Here is a 21329-nt window from a genome sequence, read left to right as displayed (position 1 = left end):
GTTTTTTTAGCTTTTCATTTATTTTATTACGAGCATGGTACCCGCGTAATACGGCGGCGATGATATTATTGGTGGTGGTGGCGGTGTCAAATGGTGTAGGATTGTAGGTTGATGTAAAGATGATAGTGAAAATATTTTAGAAGATAAGGGTTGAAGTGTAAATTAATTCATTAAAAACATAAAATGTCAAATGGCACTTTCGATATTTCAAAGAATGAACTTTCTAAAAATAAAAATATGTTTTTGTTTTATTAAATAGTAAAGATAATTATCATTTTCCTTCGCTTTTGAAAATAAGAACTATTAGATAATACTCGTGGTAATTTAGAAATCACATGTTAAATGCATGTTTTACTTGTTGAAAGATTCCATTTACTTTGCTGTCAATGACGAAATATTACCACTTTTGAGTCAAATAATATATAAATGGTATTATAAAACAATGATGGTTAGAAGTAGAAATATAATTCGTCAAGTAGAAAATTTATACGTACTTGCATACATGATTTATTTTACCTTCAACTACAGGGTCTTCACATCAACTAATGGATCAAGACTTGGTATTATTAGGCCGATATATAAGTTTTTTTTCTTTTTGGTAAAGAAGCTTTTACCTCCGGTTTCTATACATACAATTTATTTTTAAAAATTTAATAAATTGCTATATATATTTTTTTTGAAAAGTTAATAAATTACTAAATAATATTTGTACTACAAAACAATCTGAACAGTTACGTTTTTTAAAAATTGATATTTTATACATAATTAACATATATTACACGAAAAGAATATCACATTGGTTCACATAAATTGTGTGAAATTCCGGATTTGCTCCTGATCGATTTTGTTGGTTTAGTTTAGAACTTCACACAACAAAGAAAGTAAGAAGTGGTTTATTACTCGTATCTCTTTTGTTTAGATTAATGAATGAGTAGTAAAATCGTAAATAAATGGGTTGAATATGTGAAGAAAAAGGTGTTATAAAGTGCAAGGGGCCCTATGACAGAAGAATCTCAGGCACGCCACTCCTCATGGATTTCAACTTTCTCGATCCCAACAAGCTCCTAAACTTTTTTCTTTCTCGTGGGTATAGATTTAGACAAATGATAACGAATATTATGTCTGGAAGAATGAATTATACGAGTATGTATGAAATCTCCGATATAACTATTTATATCTTATTTTCTCTATATACTTTCTATACTTCTATGGGTACGTGATAATAATCCTTCCAACAACTTGATCTCAATAAATAAACTATGATACATACACCACCTAGTTTTGGTTGTAAATCACCAAATATACTTTAAGTTATTATATTGTATAATACTGTAAAAATATATTTGGTGATGTATGGCTTTGTGTAGATACAAAATCTAACTGATCTCTCAGTGTTGGGCTACAAGAAATCACTGTCACAAAAGCTAGGTCTACGAATCGATTTATAGCAAAATTAGGTTGTGTACAGATCACCACACAATATGTTCACGAAAAAGTTAAAATCTATAACCTCTTAGTTGACGAGTTTTGTCAAATAATGACTCGACAAAAGCCTTTTCGTTAATACTTACCCGTTAATCGATTAAACTACTATATACTTTTTTTTTCCATAGATCTGATTTAAATTAATATATAAAAATGAATATCATTTTATTAGAACAACAATACATTTTCTCTTACTCATACTCCATATATTATATGCATGTTTGGAATATAACCGAAAATTTTCAGAAGCCATATTAATTCACCTTCATAAATTCGGAAAATAAAACTCGAATCCAGATAAATGCTCTCAACGTTAAAGACCGGCATTAAATATAAATATAGATATAAGTAATAAAAGTAAAAGACAAGTGTATGTCATGATGAAATGCAATTTGCCAATTTGCAATTTTGCATATCTTCGTCTCATGATAACCCCATGTTTACGAATAACTACTCACCCCTTTCATTGGGAACACCTCATTCAATGAATCGCGAACCAATACATGTTTCTTTACAGTATTTTTTTTATAAAGGTTACAGTCATATGATATGTATTTGCTTTAATTAATCTATGAAAAAAATGTTTCATTAGTTAAACACTTGTCAATCTTTGAGTATAATTTTGGCTCATTCTTTTCCAACCAAGGGACAACCATCTCTAACCATATAACCAAAAAATGCTCTATTTTGTTACATAATTTGAGCACTTTTTTAGTTAGTTGATGACCAGACTAAAATTTACAAAGTTATTTATCTAGGTGTTGGTTATTGTAATAAGTATTAAGATAAAACAAATATAACAAGATTTTGACCCTTAGATTATAATAAAATTAATGCACGAAAATTCACGAGTTACAAATATATACATTGATGCACGATGATTTTCTTGATGCATGGTAATTTTCGATGAATAAAAAACTATTGTTTTATTTGTTTTACATTGATAGTTTTTTTATTTTAAATAAAACCTATTTATCTATTTAACAAGTTCCACAGTTCTCAGAATGTAAAAGTGAAAGTGTAAAAGAGTAAAAGACATTAGGAATGGGCTTGTATCAAACAAGATTCAACAAATGATTTGGGCTCGAAATGTAGCTTGGTTCTCAAGTTGGCAACACATTTCGAATAGGCATAAGCCCGATTCACAAAAATAAAGACCCCCGAAACTCCATCCATAAAAAAAGTCCCGATCAATCGATAAGATATCCTGGTGACTCTTTTACTGTTTAGAAAAGAATTTTGATTGGTTACACTTGAAAGTTTACACTTATCTCCGGACAAACAAGTATAGCGACGTGGACCATTTATGATGAGACGGAATGAAGGCAATATGTGTTGGAAATAACAGTATAATAACAATATGTAATTCCTTAAATATATATATATATATATATATATATATATATATATTACAATACGATTAAATAATGATAAAGGAATTAAACAAGAACAGAATGGAGGAACTAAATAAAAGAGGCAATTTGAAAGCTTCCTGCAAAACAAGGAAATGTAATAACAATAAGTAGACGTTGAACACTTGCCTGAAAGACGAACGGAGCACAGTTTCATGAGTTACAAAACTGATACTTATGACATCAGTTTCAGGAGTTTCAAAAGCTTCTTCTAGATCATTCTTGAATGGGTCAAAAACTGGGTCGCAGCAAAAAGGAGCCCCGCACGGGCCCTAGTTTTTCGAGCTGCATTCGTGTCCGCAGGTACACGCATTGGTTCAGAGAATTTTGACCCAGAAACCCATTTTCTGCACCCCCCCTTGCGCGCATTGGTAGGAGCCAGAGTAAAACACAACACAAGATCTTGACATAGCTTAGAAATCTCCACTTATAAACTAGTAAAAGTTTATATCCCACACCAATGTGGGACAAAGCTTTTCCAACTCCAACTTATGCACCAAACACACAACTTTGAGACTCGATATCTCATTCACCTTTAACCCAATTTGGACGCATCTTAGTTTGTTACGTAGCCTTGGCCAGAGACTACAAAACCCACTAAACGGTTCGCAATATATGTCACACGACTATATATTTATTGATGTCCAAAGTGGTGGAAAAATGCACTTTTTCCCAACAATATCTTGTTTAAAGTTTAAACAGACCAGCAATGCAACAAAGACGAGCCAACAAATAGTTTAAACAGTTTCTTTCAACTTTTTGTTAGTCTTGGTGGTATATTATAGTGGTCGTGATAGTGTAAGAAAGTGAAAGAAACGATATATATATTGGAACATACATCATCGATGGGACAATTTATAATGCTTGATGTTCATAAAAAATCTGAAAGTAAAATAAAATGAACATCTATACTTCTGTATCCCCATTTATCAGGACCTTCACTAACAGCTTTCACTAGTGCTTGGAAAGAACATCCAAACTTCCATAAATAGAATTTAAAGGCTGATCTGACAAAAACCGTATAAATTTATAGAGATGAGAAGATTCTGATGGCGAGACAATTGGGGGTGCGGGTAACTCATGTGATAATGACATAAAGCTCATGTTAGAGCATAGCAATTACAAAGAACTTTGAAGCTGATGGTTTATATTCTGATTCTACTGGACTCGCAGAAGGCCAACTTAAACATCTAATTAAGTCAAATTTCCAAATAAGATTTGGCTTGATTTACAACATGACAATGCTCAAGAAGTTTATACGAAAAAGTGAAATATGAACCATTGCAAAATAATTAGTTGCAAGTCAACTGGATGGGCTGGAAAATGGGTCGAAAAAGGTTCTGGTCAAAATGGTAAAGCTTGGGGTACGGGCCAGGTATAAGAAACGTTTAAAAAAAAACACATAAACACAGGAAATGGTAATGCGGCTTTCAGTTTTATACCAATAACATCATCTCAAAACTCACTCATGTTTGTAAACTTTTTTTCCATAATATAGCGGCAGTTTGACTTTAGATGTCAAACTTAATAAGTACTACGACATTCGCAAATCAACTTTAAGTAAAATTAAACTTGCAGATAAAGTAAAGGAACTGCCCATTGCCGTTTTGCATGGATTTTTGGGCCCCAATACCTCAACTGTATATGGGAGGGATTAAGATGTAGACAGACCTTACCATTACCTAGGTAGAGAGGTTGTTTCCTGATTCTACCTAAAATGATAGAAAAGGACCTGCGGCCTTTGCATAGGATGACGATCGAACCGTTGACTTCTTTCTTCAAAGGCACACGGTGTTTACCACTGATACAAACCACGTTGCTTAAACTTGCAGTCAAACTACAAAAATACAGACATGCATAATTTTCCCTAATTGGTAGTCAATGTATAAGTACATCGACAAAGTACTAGCCTTGAACCTCAAACTGAGAAACAATGTGCAACTTATTTGTATTTAACAAAAACGTGACACCGTATGTGGAAAGCCATGGAGAGGAAAAAGTAGCAAACTAGCAACAGTTTGTCCAACCCTCCCAAAATTTTCATTCAGGAATCCAAGCTCCGCATTTTTAAAAATTTTCATATATAAAACTGACGTTTATCTATGCATATGTTTAGGCTACTTGCATAGTACCGGTGAAAAATGTCAATCACGTGTCATCTAAGGGAACAATTTTCATTTACTTAAGGTAAATTTGAATTAAAAATATCAACCAAACCTGCCAAAAATGGTGGTTTAAACCATATCACCACGTTATAAATTGTAATAGGCATTTCTTTTGTCTAATGTATGTGTGCTAAAGGGGCAAACTACTGATTACTAAAAAAATAGTTTAGAGTGGTTAAAGTGGATAGTTACCTCAATTACAGTATTACACATAGCAGTTATCCCATCAAAGCCATCACGGCGGCACTTGGCGTTAAAGCATACATTACTGACCAGTTTATAAGAGAAAAGTTCAAATGGGTCAATTATTATAAAAGAAAATGGTAAATTACCTCAAAAAACTAGATTACTACTCGTATTATATTAATCTAAGTTCAATCATTATTTTAAAACTCGGACAAATGTGTTTCTGGTTTACCCAGCACATACAAATATACCATCTATTTGGTTTACCCAGCACATATACAAATATTGCGGAAGCTTACCAAAATCAGGATTAAGAGTTGTAACACAAACAACAGAGAGGACTAATGATTTTTTGAGGAGAATGTAACGTGAGACTCCTGGAAGTAAACAGCTTGTCTATGGCACTAGTCAGTGGGTTCATAAGCAAGGAATATCTTTCTTTTGTTAAAATAACAAATGAAATACAAGCATAGAGAAATTGAAAATACTAGAAAAACAACTGTTTTCCTTGGTTGGGCATAAGGAGACACAAGACACCAACTACATGGAATGATCTTGTGGAGTTTATAGTTAGAAGGAAATGTAAAATTAAATAGAGGACCAATGGACGTTACTGAAATGTTCAACGCAGAGACCAATGGAGGACCACGAAGCAAGGCTCAACTGCAAGGGCACTGGACGAAGATGTGGAAAGAATGTAAACAGTTTGAGGCAATTTGGACACGGTTGATTGCACAAGGAGGCAACGGAGAGGATGAGCAAAATTATGCAACGGCGCATCAGATATATCGGGAGAAGCATGGGAGGGGATTCAGATACGATCACTGCTTCAGGTAGCTTATCTTTGTTCCTTTTTAGTTGTTCTGGATTATGAAGTAGACTTTTTAGTTTGATTAAGTGTGCTTTAGTTTTTTTTAAGTGTGTTTTGTTTGTTTGAAGTGTGTGTTGTCTTTTACTATTGTATTGTTTTTAAGTATTTCAATAAAGTCAGTCTATTTTTTAATAAAAATAAGTTTATTTATAATTTTGATAACATTACAAACGGAAATAAAGAAAAACATACAACATAAAATTAAAACAGCCTACTTATTTCTTCTGGGCATAAACTGCTTTGGCTTGGTTAGTGAACTCATTCAAGGTGATGACTGCACAAGCAATTTTTTCCACGGTTTCTTGAATCTTGTCAAACTTCCCCTGCAAATAAGTAAAGTATTGACACTCAAGCTCAGTGCAATGCCCCTTTTGTATATACTTGATTTGTTCTTGACACCATTTCTTTTTCGCTTGAACTTTTAGACTAATTTCAATAAGCTTGTCTTTGCACATTTGTTGGTCAAGGATATCAGCCATGATACTGTCATTCACTTGATCAACAGTCATTCGTGGTTTTCGGTTAGGGGCACTTGATGAAGAAGCCATTGCAAATGTATAAAAGTGTGAGTTTTGAAATGAAATATCTGGTTAGGAGACTGTATTTATAGCTGAAGTCACAAACGCTTCTCCGACGTTCAAAATTCAAAATATTTACTTTTACAGTCCTTCAAACGGCTAAAAAATATTTACATTTACAGTCCCTTAACGGCTAGCTACATTATCACTCTATAAATAGCTACCCAGAACCTTAACCAGTTTCATCACCATTCCACTTGTGTCTAATCTACAAACTTGTTACATCTGCTAACTCACTCACCAAATGGCTTCATCATCATCATCAAATAAGAATGTTTACCGACGTCGTCTCACCGAAGATGAGATGAAAACACGAATCATGACCGATATCAAAGATGACACCCTCCTTCAAAATGAACTCTCTGGGGAACTGCTTTACCTACGGAAGAAGAGACACCAATGCGACCAACACGTTCATAAAACAGAAGCACCAGGCCAATGCACTTGGGCAGAATCGTACCACAACAACTGCGGAGAAGGCAAATCAACGTGGGAAGTGAAATGGCCAGAACACGACAAGTGGTGGGCCAATGAAACGGCTTACCGTGGATTAGGAAAAATGTCAATCAAAGATGATGACGATGAAGAGTAATCGTATCATTATTATATATTTTATGTTTTTTTTCCCAGTATTGAATTTTTTTTTATTGTATTGTCTTTAATTTTAAGTAATGTAATGTGTGTTTAAGTATTAATAAAATGTGTTTTGTTTTAATTTTGTGTAAAAAAAATGAAATAATAAATTAGTGAATGAATAGTGAAGAAGTGGGGAAGAAGTGGGTAGTATAAGGAAGGAGGTGTTCTTGGAGAGAAAAACCTGATGAATAGTGGAAAAAGTGAGTAAGAAATAGGGAAGGAGTGCCTCTTATAAGGAGAGGCCTAAGTGTTATTTAATTTTAGTGCCACGTTTTGATATAAAAATGGTAAAGTACACCTTTACAAGTATTACATAACTACAGGTATTGAGACAAATAATTATATTTGAGACATGTCAGTATGTCACTTCTTAATATCTTGATGTAGTGTATGTTTTTGTTTTAAATTAGAGTTAATTTCACAAATAGACCATGTGGTTGTGATTTGAGTTTTAAGTTTTAACCCCCTTTCTCCCGACCATTTCCAAAAATGGAAAAACAAAATTCTAACATGAAAAACAAAACCGTTTTTTAAACTATAGCAAAACAGCTTTGTTTTCTATGTATTTAAACGAGTAGTTGTAAGACACTAAAACCTTAAGATTTTAGTATATTTTTTAGTTTTTTTAAGGGTAGAGGGGAAAGGAGAGGAGATGACAAAATTATAAAATGCATTCTTACGATTTTTTTAAGTGTCAAAGAAAAGAAGTGGAAAGGATTAGAGGGGGAAGTGTACCTTTTTGCTTCAAAAGTTTTTCCCTCAATTTTAAGGTGATTAGGAAGGAAAATTCCTCTTTTCCCTCCCCTCCTTTCTTTTCTCAAGTTAACCAAACAACACATTAGGTTTTAATGACTTGATAGTTGATACGCTCTGAGGATGACTCCACAAGCTAATGTCCATACTCCATATTCTACCTCATATCCCATAAGCCCATATTTCTTTTGTAACTATTTCAAGAGCTCGTATTTGGGCCTCTCACCATTTTAGGCTCTGGCATACAATGCTGAAATTGTCGTGTTTAAGGACCGGTTTGGTGATGGCGTTTTTGGTGTGAAGAATTGATGATGGTACAAAAGGGTGTAAGAACCGTTTTGGATGGGGCATTTTTTGTGTGATAATAATGATGATACAAATTACAAAAGATAAATAGTGAACTTTTATGTTTAATTACCAAAGAAATTATTATAAATTATTATTCTATGAGTTACATATATAACAAAATTAAGGTTTTCTCATATAAGCTTAAACTAAAGAATAATGTTAACTACACTTCTTTATCGTGCATGAATTGAAAAAATTGTATCTTTCATATAAAAACTCACACCTAATTATGACCAAACTACAACTATTTTATACACTTTATGAGATGTGTCATTAGCAATTCCCTAAGCTAAAACCAATTTGTACCTAAAATAATATCTTCGATATTTAATATCTTAATCACACACATACATGTGTAAAATGTGGATTTCTTCACTTCGACTTGACCACGTCATATTGGAATTAGAAGGCAAGCCAAGACCAGGCGTAATTGGGGGTTTCAAGCTAAAAGAAAAAGAGCTTGTTACCCCGTCCCCTCTAAAGAAGGATGACTTGTTGTATAACTTTAGATTAATCATTGTATTAATAAACATGCTCTTTGATGTATATTGTATAGTCCACATGTTTCATTTAAAGCATCGTTCTAACATGAACACTAAGTTCTATCATATTTTAAAAGATAAGCATGATTGTTGATTTAAGAACATAAATCTCCGATCCAAACGAGTAAATTTAGTTTTATGGTGATCATTAAAAACATGTTCATATGTTGGTTTTTGTTTCCATTGTTTGTGGACATTCTTTTGGATATTGGCCATTGTATATGACGATGTCCATTTTTAATTTGTAGGTTTTCTTTAAAAAGCAATCCAAATTTTCCCTCAGTTATTGGGGTGCAAAAAGGCCCATTGACATGCCATTTTTTTCAAATAAGACAAATTTTTCTTGTTTCAAAAAATTGGCATTATAATTGCAGATTTTCAGCCTACTAGGTAATTAGTAAGTTTAGTTTTTAAGGTTTTCTCATGATCATAATACTAATACAATATTGACATATGAATTATTCTTTTTGGAAACTGGTATTCGGATTATTTTTAAATCTCCACCGTTTTTATATAGGGAGGTGATATTCATATCATTAATTTTGATTGATGTATCACAACGTACAAATTTTACAATTGACTGCACAAACCACTAATACATAGTTGTGGTAAATCTATCAAATGAAGTGACATTGAGGCCTTTCCCAAAAGGTTGTCGACACCTCCGTTGACACGCCCGCCAACGAGGATGGTATTGGCAGCACGCCCGTCGACGTGGTTGTCGTTAGGTCGAAAAGGATGGACGAAGAGAGAGAGAAAGAGAGAGAGAGAGAGAGATCCGGGCCAGGCTTTTATTTTCTTTTTTTTTCTTGATTAATATATATGTATGTATATAGTGTATCTATATATGTGTGTGTATGTATGTGTGTAGCGTATATATGTGTGATACACACGTATATGTGTGTGATACACACATATCAAAAGAAGAAATCAAGAGAGCGGAGAGGGTGATCAACCTATCTTCACGATGGTGGTGGATTCATGGTGGTAGAAGATGAAAATATATATACATACATATAAATATATGCTCTTGAAATCTTATACTATCTTAACTACAAATACTAAAGGTAATAAATATTTTATTCTTGATACTAGATTCTCTATTGATATAAGAGAAAAACAGAGATAGCTTTTTGCTCAAAACAAAGTCAAGATAAGTAGTTAAAGTGGGAATGTGAAACATGTGAGTGAGTAAGTTGATTTATATTTATTCTTTTTTGGTTAATATAATAATTTATTATTAATTAAAAAAATTATTTAATTATGATTAATATAGAATAGAAATAAAAATTTTTTACGAAGAAGTCTTATTGGGAAGAGGTGTCTTCGGTGTGTTCTGGAAAAAAAAACTAAGGTGGTGTTGACGTAACTGTGAAAAAAATATCTTTATTGGGAAGAGCCTAATAGAACGGTTTCTCCTTTATCTTTAGTTATCTACTCCCTCTCTTTGTTTTATTGATCCAAAACCTTTTGGTTTGTCCTTGTAGCATTTCTCATACTAATATCACTTCATTTTTAGATATCGACTTATCTTACCCAATAATTTATCATCAAACTATTCTGTTAAAATGATGATCATAACTAACAATATAAACGTTTAAAATGATACAACGATGCTCAAATAACATAAATAATCAAATATTTATCATGTAAAACATTGTTAACAATCATCTAAATTTGGACCCTTTTAAACTCTTAGCCGTTCGTTCAAATTCTTCTCAATACTTGCACATTTTAATTGCATGTGGGCACACACATATGGTGTTAAGGAATCATTGATTATTTGTGCAAGCAAAGTATGTACCTTTCTTGGGGTAGTCAAGTTGGAATACTCAAAATATCGTCCAATATTTGCATTTCGTTTCAAATGTTAATTATGCACTAAAAAACTAATATTTTGTTTGAAAAGCCCATAACCAATGTTTATACAACTTTATGTTTTAGAGGTATAATGGAGTATGTTTTATAGGATGGGTTTTGTGTAAACCTCCCATTTTATGTACGTATAAGGTCAACAAGTTCACATAACTAACATTAATCTGTCACATAAAAGGGAATGTCCCACAAAGTTTGGCCAAGACTTCGAAATATGGATCGAGTAACATCGAAGAAATTCCAAATCACTTAACTTTTCAGATGTTTCAAATACCCGATCATTCGGTTAATATTAAAAAGTACTGTCCGATCTAAATCTGAAAATCGAATTCGGATCATTCAGATTGGGTTGGGGTCGTTTCTAGCAGAAAAAGGGCTTGTTACCAGCCCTTTAAAGACACGACATATGATTATGTTTATCTTAATCATTGTATTAATTTGCATACTCTATGATGTATTACAGTTTTCATTTAAAACGTCGTTTTAACATAAGTTGTTTTTTTTTTTTTTTTTGATGGTGATAGACATGATTATTGATTTATGAATATAAGCTCTGATTCAAACAAATAAATAAGTTTTATAGTGTACATGAGAATATGCCTAAACTCTAAATATAATAAAACAAGATTGTTTCCTATAAATATTTTTAGAAAATTTTTGATGTGGCAAAATCATATTTCACCTTAAAAAATATTTTATTTAATTATGATGTCATATATAAATAAAATAAAAAAACCTTTTACATCTTTAATAAAAGTATTAATCATTTATTTAAAGAAAAAAAATTCTTTATTATATAATATTACAAATAAAATGTCTTTTTTTTATTTACTTAATGTGGTAGTCATTTTTATTTTTAAAATTATTATTGTGTTAGTTGATTTATTAAGTATATAACTATTGTATTAATTAGTTAAATTATTAGATTTGTATCAGGTTATAATGTTTTAATAACAAACATTATATATAATATTTAATATAGTTTAAAATTTTAATTAACATGTCCGGGTTGAACCCGGGTTAATTAATTAGTAAATAATAATAACAATATTTGAAGACCCTATATATTTTTAAATAGCTCTAATAAAAAGAAAAATAACTAGGGTTTATAAGATTTACCTTTAAATTGAATGTTGTAGTGATGAATTAGTATCCAATAATCTAAATACAAAAAAATAAATAAATTAAAAGTTGGGTATTTATAGTTAAATAATTGGAGGGAAAAAAAATCATATCTTTTGGGAAACAGATATGGTTGTTGGTAGCTATGTGAGTACGGTTCGGTTTGGGTTAATTTTTTTAACTAAACCCGAAAACCGAACTGCTATAATTTGGTTTTTGAAAAATAAAACCATTGGTTTTTGGTTTTTTCGGTTTAAGTTTTTTTCGGTTCGGTTTTAATCGGTTTTTAACCACTTGTAAGTTTGAGCCAACTTGAGCTAAAAAAGTTTAAAGTTTATACTCTATGATTATGATATAACATCGATAACTTATTCAAACAATATTGGTAACAAAAACAATACAACAATGATGATAAATCCATTAAAATAAGTTGAACAAACTTTAAATATTTATTTCAAATAACCTTCGTATATAACTATTTATATATTTCACGTGTTGTTTCAATATGCAATTGATTGAACCGAAACGATCTTGTTGTGTAGTTTCACATAAAACATATAATTAATATTGTTTTGTATACTAACAAAGATCAAATATATTAACATATCTAACGAGAATAAGTGTAAAATGATATAGATACAAAATAATATAAACAATTGATATATATATATATTAGGTTCGGTTCGGTTTTTCATATGAGACCAAAACCAAACCATAACATTCGGTTTTCAGAAAATCAAAACCGAAAACCATTGGTTTTTTTGGTTTTTGGTTCAAGTTTTTTGGTTTTTGTGGGTTTTTCAGTTTTTGGTTTGTTTTTGCTCACCAGTGGTTGTTGGTGTAGAAAATTAGAAAGAATTGAGAATTGATGTCTTCGGTTTAAGGGGCTTACTTTTATTTTTTGTTTAATAAAAGATTACCAAATAAAAACAAATTGCTGCTGTGTGCCTGTGTTGCCTTAATGGGCTTATAAATACATACTGTATAAAAAAAAAAAAATTCACTTGGGCTGAGGGTGGGCCTTTCTCCCCCTAAATGCACGGTGCATCCGCCACATATCAACATTTTAATCACGTAAAAGATGGACCCATTTTACACTTTTAGTGGTTTGTTTGAATTTTTTTACATTTTAATTGCATGTTGCTCACACACATATCGTATTATCGTATTAGGAAATCATCGACTATTTGTACAAGCAAAGTATGTACCTTTTTTGGACTCATCAAGTTGGAATATTCAAAATATCGTCTAATAATTACATTATGTTTCAAAATTCTACTTTATTTACTTTAAAACTAAATAGTATGTTTGAAAAGCCCGTAAATGATGTTTATACAAAGGCATGGCCTAAGGCTGGCATTGCATCGTGTCTAGCATTGCCTCAACTGGCTCAGTGTTAATGTGTTATTTATCTGTATGGGTGTTTGTGAGAAAGTTGTTCCGCCTGAAGACGGAGGTCTTTTGGAAGCCGTTAACCGTTTCTCTAATTTTGTGGTAAAGATAAAACTGTGTACATTGTAACTCCCACATATTCCGTTTATGTCAGGATTGGATGCAGTTTGTCGTTGTTGTTGGTATAAATGTATAATATGTTTATACTGGGGTTCCAAACTCGAAAGGGGAGGAAGGAACTCAAGAAAGGAAGGTATTTGGGAATAAAAAAATAAAAAATGGCAAAGGCAAAGGCAACAATAAAAAAAACAAAAAACAAAAACAGTGCGGGGGTGGGGTGTTGGCAAAGGAGAAAAGCAAAGGTAAGATGCTTCAAAACGACGTGGCCCATGTAAACGCAAAAGTTGATAGTCGGTGCCAAGTGCACCCCACGTGACCATTTCCAATAGAATATCACCTCCAACCAATCAATTTTTGGGCTATAAAACTGCTGCTAATAAATGCGTACTAAATTTGTGTGTTGATTAAAAACATTAAAAAAGCTGCCAATAATTACTTCTGTCAAGCAATTTAACTTAGGGTAAAAAAAAAAAACACTAAGAATTCTCGTAATACTTTAAAAAGGTGATATGTAGTATCCATTAATTTTTTTTCTTAATCGTACCCTCTGATTTTTCCACATGACATCATTCAATAGTTAGGAGAATTTTTAGGCTATTTAGTTAGGAGGATTAATCATTCCCCTTTTAACTTCATTTAACATAGCGTATAAGTCTTTTGGGAAATAAAGCTTGATAGAACTATTTGTCGTGTTTGTATTATTTAATCCATTACTATATATTTTTATTAGATTATTTTTCCGCGTAATACGCGAAATAAGATTTAGTTGAAATATGATGATATTACTATTCAAAAAATTTAATGTATCGAAGTTGTTTAGTAGGATATACATGTTGAGTCTTAGTTTAATTGATTTGATTATTTATAACAAACAGCGTAAAAGAATGTACAAGTCTTCACTTATAAAATTAGTCAACTTATGCTCTCTTAACTTAGGTCATTTTGGATCTTTTCTCCCCCCCCCCTCCTCTCTCTCTCTCTCTATATATATATATATATGTATATGTATATATATATTATATATAGGGGTCGTTATTATAGTACAAGCATTTAAAAATCTACAAAAAGTACAAGGTTTTTCCTCCTACTTCTTCCTTCTTTCTTTCATCTCTGACCACCACCACCACGTGGCACTGTTCAATTAGTCCACTTATATTTCACAAACTATTTTGGATTTTGTCAAATCGAATCCCGTTTTAGTTTTTTTTTTCCGGTTTTTCTTGGTTTCTTACACAATTTTTTTGCTTTTCTATTTTCTTCTATTGCTTCATCCCCCGCATCACTATTAAAATTTTGTCATATCGTATCCCATTTGTAGTTTTTCTTTCAATATTTTTATAGTTTTTTTCCTTTTGTGTTATTAAAGATGATGCTAATGAACAGTGTCACCGCCACGTTGCACCGTTCTATTGGTCCACTTACACCTCACATTTCTACTCGAATTTTGCCATATCAGATTCCGTTCGATTGTTGTTTCCTTTTGGTTTTTCTTGGTTTGTTGCTCAGTATTTTTCTTTTGTGTTCTTTTTTATTGGTGCATTTTATACCTCACATCACTATATAGATTTAGTCATATCGAATCCTGTTTGGAGGTTTTTCTTTCGGTTTTTTTCATAGTTTTTTGTTTTTGTGTTTTTAACTAATATATTGAAAACTTTTACTCAACATTTTGTTTTTCTTTTGTTTTTTTTTTGTTTTATTGCACAAGTTAAAAGTATGTATTTGATTTTGCAAAGTTTTTTATTCGGTTTTATTAGTTTTCTCACACAAACAGTATTTGTTTTCTTCAAGTTATTTCTTGGTTTTTCATATTTTTATCTTTTTTATTATTAAGTTGATTCAACGCAAGTAGACTAACATAACGAAACTGTATCAACATGACAATTGGAGTCCCGCAAAGCGGGGCCAAACCTTACTAGTTTATATTAAACTTCATTTAATAAAATAATATGATACATCTTATTTCGAGAAAGAAAATGGCCATCCAACATAGGGTCGTAAGATCGTTCCGATTTTGGTCTCAAAAATCATCAAATAACTGATCACACCTAAATAATGATCAAAAATAAATACCGAACTGATCTTACATAAAATTCGATAACATTTTTTGATTTAAGTCTGAGACGATACCGGAAAATTAAAATTTCAGAAAAGTTGCTAATTTCAATATAATATATCATTTGCATTTTATAACTTTGTTAACGATTGTTACATATATGGAATGGTTTATTGTCTGCAACAACAAATCCCAAGAAGGCCACGTTTTAACCTCTACCTGTCATTATTTGTTATTGGATCGTGAATAACGGTCAGAATTAGTACTAATCTTTTTATTATAAAATAAATAAATGGCTTTTTTGTAAAGGCCATGTTACTTTAAATATTAATACTAGATAGTACTAAACAAATAATGCAATTGTTATGCATTAACATAGGATTACATATATTTTTTAGTTAGTGCAACCAGGAAAAAAAATTGAGTACTTCTTTTAGTTCAACTTAAACTAATTACCTCTAAATCACACCCCCACCAAAAGGCGAGGTTCTCAATTACATGTCCACTGACCACTATCATCTTTAATTCATTAAAATCGATAAAGTCCGAGCCCTGATCCTCAATCACCATCTGTTGTTATTATATGTCAATTCCCATTTAATTATCTATTTTTCCGTTACAAAAATTAATTAATTTATATTTTCTTTTCTACATCCAAAAAAAATGTTACCCATATAAACTCTCATTTTTTCCAATAGTAATATAGTAGTGATGTTTTGCCTTTTGAGAGTCTAATCCACCGTATTAGTGTACTAACTCAAACATGGTAAAACTTCTCTCTCTTAAAAAGAGTCTGGCATAGTCACACGAAAATTTTCATTTGTTTTTTTCAATTTATTGCATCCCAGATGAACTTTCTTGATTCGAAAACACCTGTAAAACCGGTAAATCTCCCAACGCTCATGAATTCAAGATATAAAACTTCAAACTTTAGTAGTATACTAATCAATCATTTTAATGACCGGTGTTTAAGAATAACAATTCCAGAGCCAAACCCGAATTAACACAGCTTCTTTCACTTGTACCTACTTACATTAATTCCACAAGATCTACTAGTCACTTTGTATGTTTGTTTACCTTTATTTATCATCCAAATATATAAAAACAAAGTATATAAAAAAGAACAAAAGTGCAACAGTTTGGTGACGTCATTCAATCACAAAAGAAGCCCATCTTCCATCTTTCCGCAATGAGAGATATAGCATCTAGATCTTGCAGACTAAAGAAGCTTCACATAATCTCCTTAATTATTCTCTCTCTTTCACACACACACAAACAACATTGTCCAATTGTTTGGTTAAACCTTTGATGACACAAAATAAGAAAACAGACCCAGATAACATGAACTGGGTGAACCAAAAAACAACGAACATCACACAATGACTAGACTTCTTTTTATCCTATCTTTTTTAACCTTACTCTCAGTAGCTCATCCCACTAGAAGAATTCTCCACCAGCCACTCTTTCCAGTCAGCTCAGAACCACCACCAGACACCCAACTTCCACCACCAGCACCACCAATCACCACCACCCCAGATGGAGACCAACCATTCTTCAACGAAAACCCGAATGGAAACACCCAAGTTCAACCTATACCGACACCGAGTCCACCAGTCGTGGTTGGACCCGATTCAAGTAACAACATTTCACACCCTATTGCCTCACAACCACCTTCCAAACCAGCCAAGAAAATAGCTGTTGCTATTTCTGTTGGGATTGTCACACTAGGAATGCTGTCTGCATTCGCGTTTTTCGTTTACAAACATAAGTCTAAACAAGCTAGTGACTCGCAGAAACTTGTCGGTAGCAGACATAATTCGCGACGAAATAGTACTGTCGACAATGATCCACCTTCTAGTTTTCTTTATATCGGAACAGTTGAACCCTCGGTTCGTGAAACAACGAATCTGCCACCTAATGTGTCTCCGTATCATAAACTGAATTCGGTTAAAATATCAGAGAGGTATAGACCAAGCCCTGATCTTCAGCCACTTCCACCATTGAGTAAACCCCAAGAACCGCCACCGGTTAGCCATTCGCCCCCAGCGATGTCTTCTTCATCATCTGATGATGAAGAAGATACCGAAAATAATGATTTTTATACACCTCATGGATCAAATGCAAGCACTAAATCAAAATTGAGTCAGTCTAGTAATAACAGTTCGAGTTTGGTGATTCAAGATAGAAAAGTAGCACGGTCGACTAGCCTTGTGGCTCATTCGAAAAGAACTTCACCTAGGTCGAGGCTCTCGGTTTCTTCTTCATCTTCACCTGATACAAAACATAGAAATAATCCACATCCACCACCAATAGTTCCTACAACAATGGAGTATAGTCAGCCATTAGCTATAACATATGGTCCAAGAAGGACTAAATTCGCAGCACCACCGCCTCCACCGGATATGACACGTTTGAATTCCATAGATAATCAATCTCACAAAAAGCCTAAACTATTTCCACCACCGCCACCACCACCGCCACCACCGCCGCCACCACAGCCAGCAACGACTGTGCAAAAGATGGGCATCTCTCCAGTAAAGGTGCCCTGCATTCAAAAAGTTGCAATGCCAGAATCAAGGAGTCTTAGTCCTAAAGTAATTCCTGGAATTGTGAAACAAAAGCCATTGGAGGAAGTAAACAACAATGGTGTTGAGGGGGATGATGCAGACGAGTCGAAACCAAAACTGAAGCCTTTACACTGGGACAAAGTACGGGCAACTTCTGATAGAGCAACCGTATGGGACCAGCTAAAATCGAGCTCCTTTCAGTAAGTACACAATTAAAGACCATATCATTATCTTGACAAATATTCACTGATACGAAGTATCTTGTATGTACATAATTTGTATATCTGTTTCACTTTGTGGTGTAGACTAAATGAGGACATGATGGAGTCTCTTTTTGGGTGTAATTCTGCTAAATCAGCTAAGAAAGAAGAAACACCAAGATCTGTTCTTCCTCCGGTTGAAAAGGAAAACAGAGTTTTGGATCCAAAAAAGTCACAAAACATAGCCATTCTGCTAAGAGCGTTGAATGTAACAAGGGATGAGGTATCTGAAGCACTTCTAGATGGTAAGTAATTACAATCGTATCCTATATGTAAACGCATAAAGAACTTTTTACAAATTCAGATTAGAGCGCTTGAATAATCACGGTGACGTGTAAAAACAGATTCAACTTATATGTAAGTCGATATATGCAGGTGACTCTGCTGCCCATTCAACTTTGCCATGTGATCTTACCTTGAATCCAATTTATCGTGGCAGAGCTGATTGAGTAACAGGATAACCTGCACATATTGATGTGCATATATAAGTTGAATCATATAAGGATAAACTATAGAAGTTTTACAATCTTTTTTGTCATAACGTTTTGGCATTTTAAAGGAGTAGATGGTTTTGGTGGAACAGGAAATCCAGAAGGCTTAGGTGCTGAACTCCTGGAAACACTGGTAAAGATGGCTCCAACCAAAGAAGAAGAGATAAAACTTAGAGATTATAAAGGTGACATGTCAAAATTAGGGTCTGCAGAAAGATTTCTAAAGGCAATACTTGATATACCATTCGCATTTAAACGAGTTGAGGCCATGCTTTACAGAGCTAACTTTGAAACTGAAGTCAAATACCTCAGGACTTCCTTTTCAGTACTAGAGGTATTGCTTAAATGTTATTATTTAACATACATAATTAGAATTTTAGTAATTCCTGTAGCTCATTATATATACAAGTTTCTATCAGGCAGCAAGTGAGGAACTAAAGAGCAGTCGTCTTTTCCTCAAACTCCTTGAAGCTGTTTTAAGAACGGGAAATCGTATGAATGTTGGCACAAATCGTGGTGAAGCTACAGCTTTTAAACTTGACACACTCTTAAAACTAGTAGACATAAAAGGGACAGACGGGAAAACGACATTGCTTCACTTTGTAGTCCAAGAGATTATAAGGTCTGAAGGCACAGAATCTGATGCTAAAAGCAACGGTTTTTCTGCTGCAGCATTTAAGAAGCAAGGGTTGCAGGTTGTTGGTGGGCTGAGTAGAGAATTAAGTAATGTCAAGAAAGCAGCAGGAATGGACTCAGATGTTCTAAGTGGCTATGTTACAAAGCTTGAAAATGGACTCCAAAAGATTAGATTGACAGGTCATGACAAGCCAGATATGCAAGGGAACTTCTTTGAGTCAATGAAAATCTTTTTTAAAGAAGCAGAAGCAGAAATTAAAAAGATCAAGATGGATGAAAGAAAGGCATTGGCGTCTGTGAGAGATGTAACAGAGTATTTCCATGGTGACACTGCACGGGAAGGGGCTCAACCGTTCAGAATCTTTATGATTGTAAGGGATTTTTTAGGCGTATTGGACCATGTTTGTAAAGAAGTCAGTCAAATGCAAGAAAAAACTATGATGGGTTCAGCAAGATCGTTCAGGATTGCTGCCACTGCATCATTACCGGTTTTAAACAGGTTCAACGTGCATCCTAGTACAAGTTCTGATGATGAAAGCTCATACTCATCTCCATGAGACTAGAATATACACCAAAAATTTACACATAAGGATCAACTTTTGTACAAGATTGAAATGGGAAATGCATCTTGTACAAACATAAGTGTATCTTCTTACTCTGAGCTTGGAAAAAAGGGAAGATCAAAAGAGTAAATATTGGATGAGGAAACAGCTACAAAATCTAAAGTCCAAATAATCAAGAAGAAATCGAGATAGCAAAAACGACAGTGATGTTTATTTGGATTTAAGGCTTCATCCAAAAACCTAAAAAGATACTGGAAACTTGGCATCTCATGGATCTTCTAACATGGTATAGTATACATACTGATAAATGAAGTAGTTTTATTTGCTTACATACATTCTTACAAGAAAAATAAATGTTTATTTATTACGGGAATCATGCTTTAGCTTGGATTAAAGTAGACCAATCTTTTGTCTCTAATATGGAGTTCTTCAGCTTTTCACTAAACTATATTCTCTTTTGGCATCATTGTACTAAAACTTCATTTTCAAATCTTGTATCTATTATACTTGGACACAAAATAAAGACCCAATATCGAAACAAATTTTCACCAAAACTTGAAAATCAGAGATGTCAACACTGCATCATGTAAACTTAAAAAATGAATGACAACCCTGATTAACGATACAGTTTAACACAAGTCTAATTGTAGTCTAGAAGGTCCTAAAAGTTGTTTATTTGAGTATCTGGCTGAAAAGCATATGTTTAACGCCCCAAATTACGGCAATAATCTATCCATCTATACTATTACATAAAGATTTTATTTCAAGTGCCAACCTCAATATTATGATACAACAGCAGGTCTCCTTCTGCTAAAAGTCTAACCAAATGCTCTCCCTTTTCTCTCTTAATATATAAGCAAACCGACAACCTTAAACCACCAAACACAAACTTATTCTCGTCATTAATACACTAATATTGTGCAAGGTACAAGGGGTGGCAAATTGTGTCGTGTTTAGGTTGGCAGATTATTAGATTAATATCTCCTAATCCTTACTCTACCCATATAGCTAATCGGGTCGAAAATTTGAACCACGGTCATTCCTATTTTAAGCGGGTTAGTCATCCGAACCCGTTTACAACCCGGTCTAGAATTAAAAAATTGCACCACAGCTCTTATAAGAGTTGGAAATCTTTGAATGCAAACGATAAACTATTACGGCATAGGCATAAGCAACAGTAAAACATTAAAGAAAAAACATAAGAAATCAGAAACATATTTTGGGAACAAGTATTAAAATTAAAACATTTAATACTTAATACTAAAAATTGG

At 33.0% G+C, this 21329-nt stretch overlaps 1 protein-coding gene across 1 annotated transcript; it reads left to right on the top strand.

Moving 5' to 3' along the window:
- The first annotated feature begins 16756 nt into the window (after positions 1 to 16756).
- LOC122606066 (formin-like protein 6) lies at positions 16757 to 20476 on the top strand. The gene is made up of 4 exons (XM_043779027.1): positions 16757 to 18308; positions 18414 to 18613; positions 18952 to 19193; positions 19279 to 20476. Exons 1-4 carry the CDS (start codon positions 16921 to 16923, stop codon positions 20050 to 20052), a joined length of 2604 nt encoding a protein of 867 aa, XP_043634962.1. The 5' UTR covers positions 16757 to 16920; the 3' UTR covers positions 20053 to 20476.
- The last annotated feature ends 853 nt before the right edge of the window (positions 20477 to 21329 follow it).

This window comes from Erigeron canadensis, chromosome 6 (genome assembly GCF_010389155.1).
Source record: "Erigeron canadensis isolate Cc75 chromosome 6, C_canadensis_v1, whole genome shotgun sequence".
In the NCBI taxonomy this organism is placed as follows: domain Eukaryota; kingdom Viridiplantae; phylum Streptophyta; class Magnoliopsida; order Asterales; family Asteraceae; genus Erigeron; species Erigeron canadensis.
The sequence above is the reverse complement of the archived record's forward strand: the minus strand, read 5'-3'. Positions and strand labels throughout refer to the sequence as shown.

Excerpts from the sequence above, each read along its gene's own strand:
- LOC122606066 (XM_043779027.1), top strand. The coding sequence starts at position 16,921 with ATGACTAGACTTCTTTTTATCCTATCTTTTTTAACCTTACTCTCAGTA. Across the intron at positions 18,309-18,413 it reads CTAAAATCGAGCTCCTTTCA|ACTAAATGAGGACATGATGG; the intron begins GTAAGTACACAA and ends TTTGTGGTGTAG. Across the intron at positions 18,614-18,951 it reads ATCTGAAGCACTTCTAGATG|GAAATCCAGAAGGCTTAGGT; the intron begins GTAAGTAATTAC and ends TTGGTGGAACAG.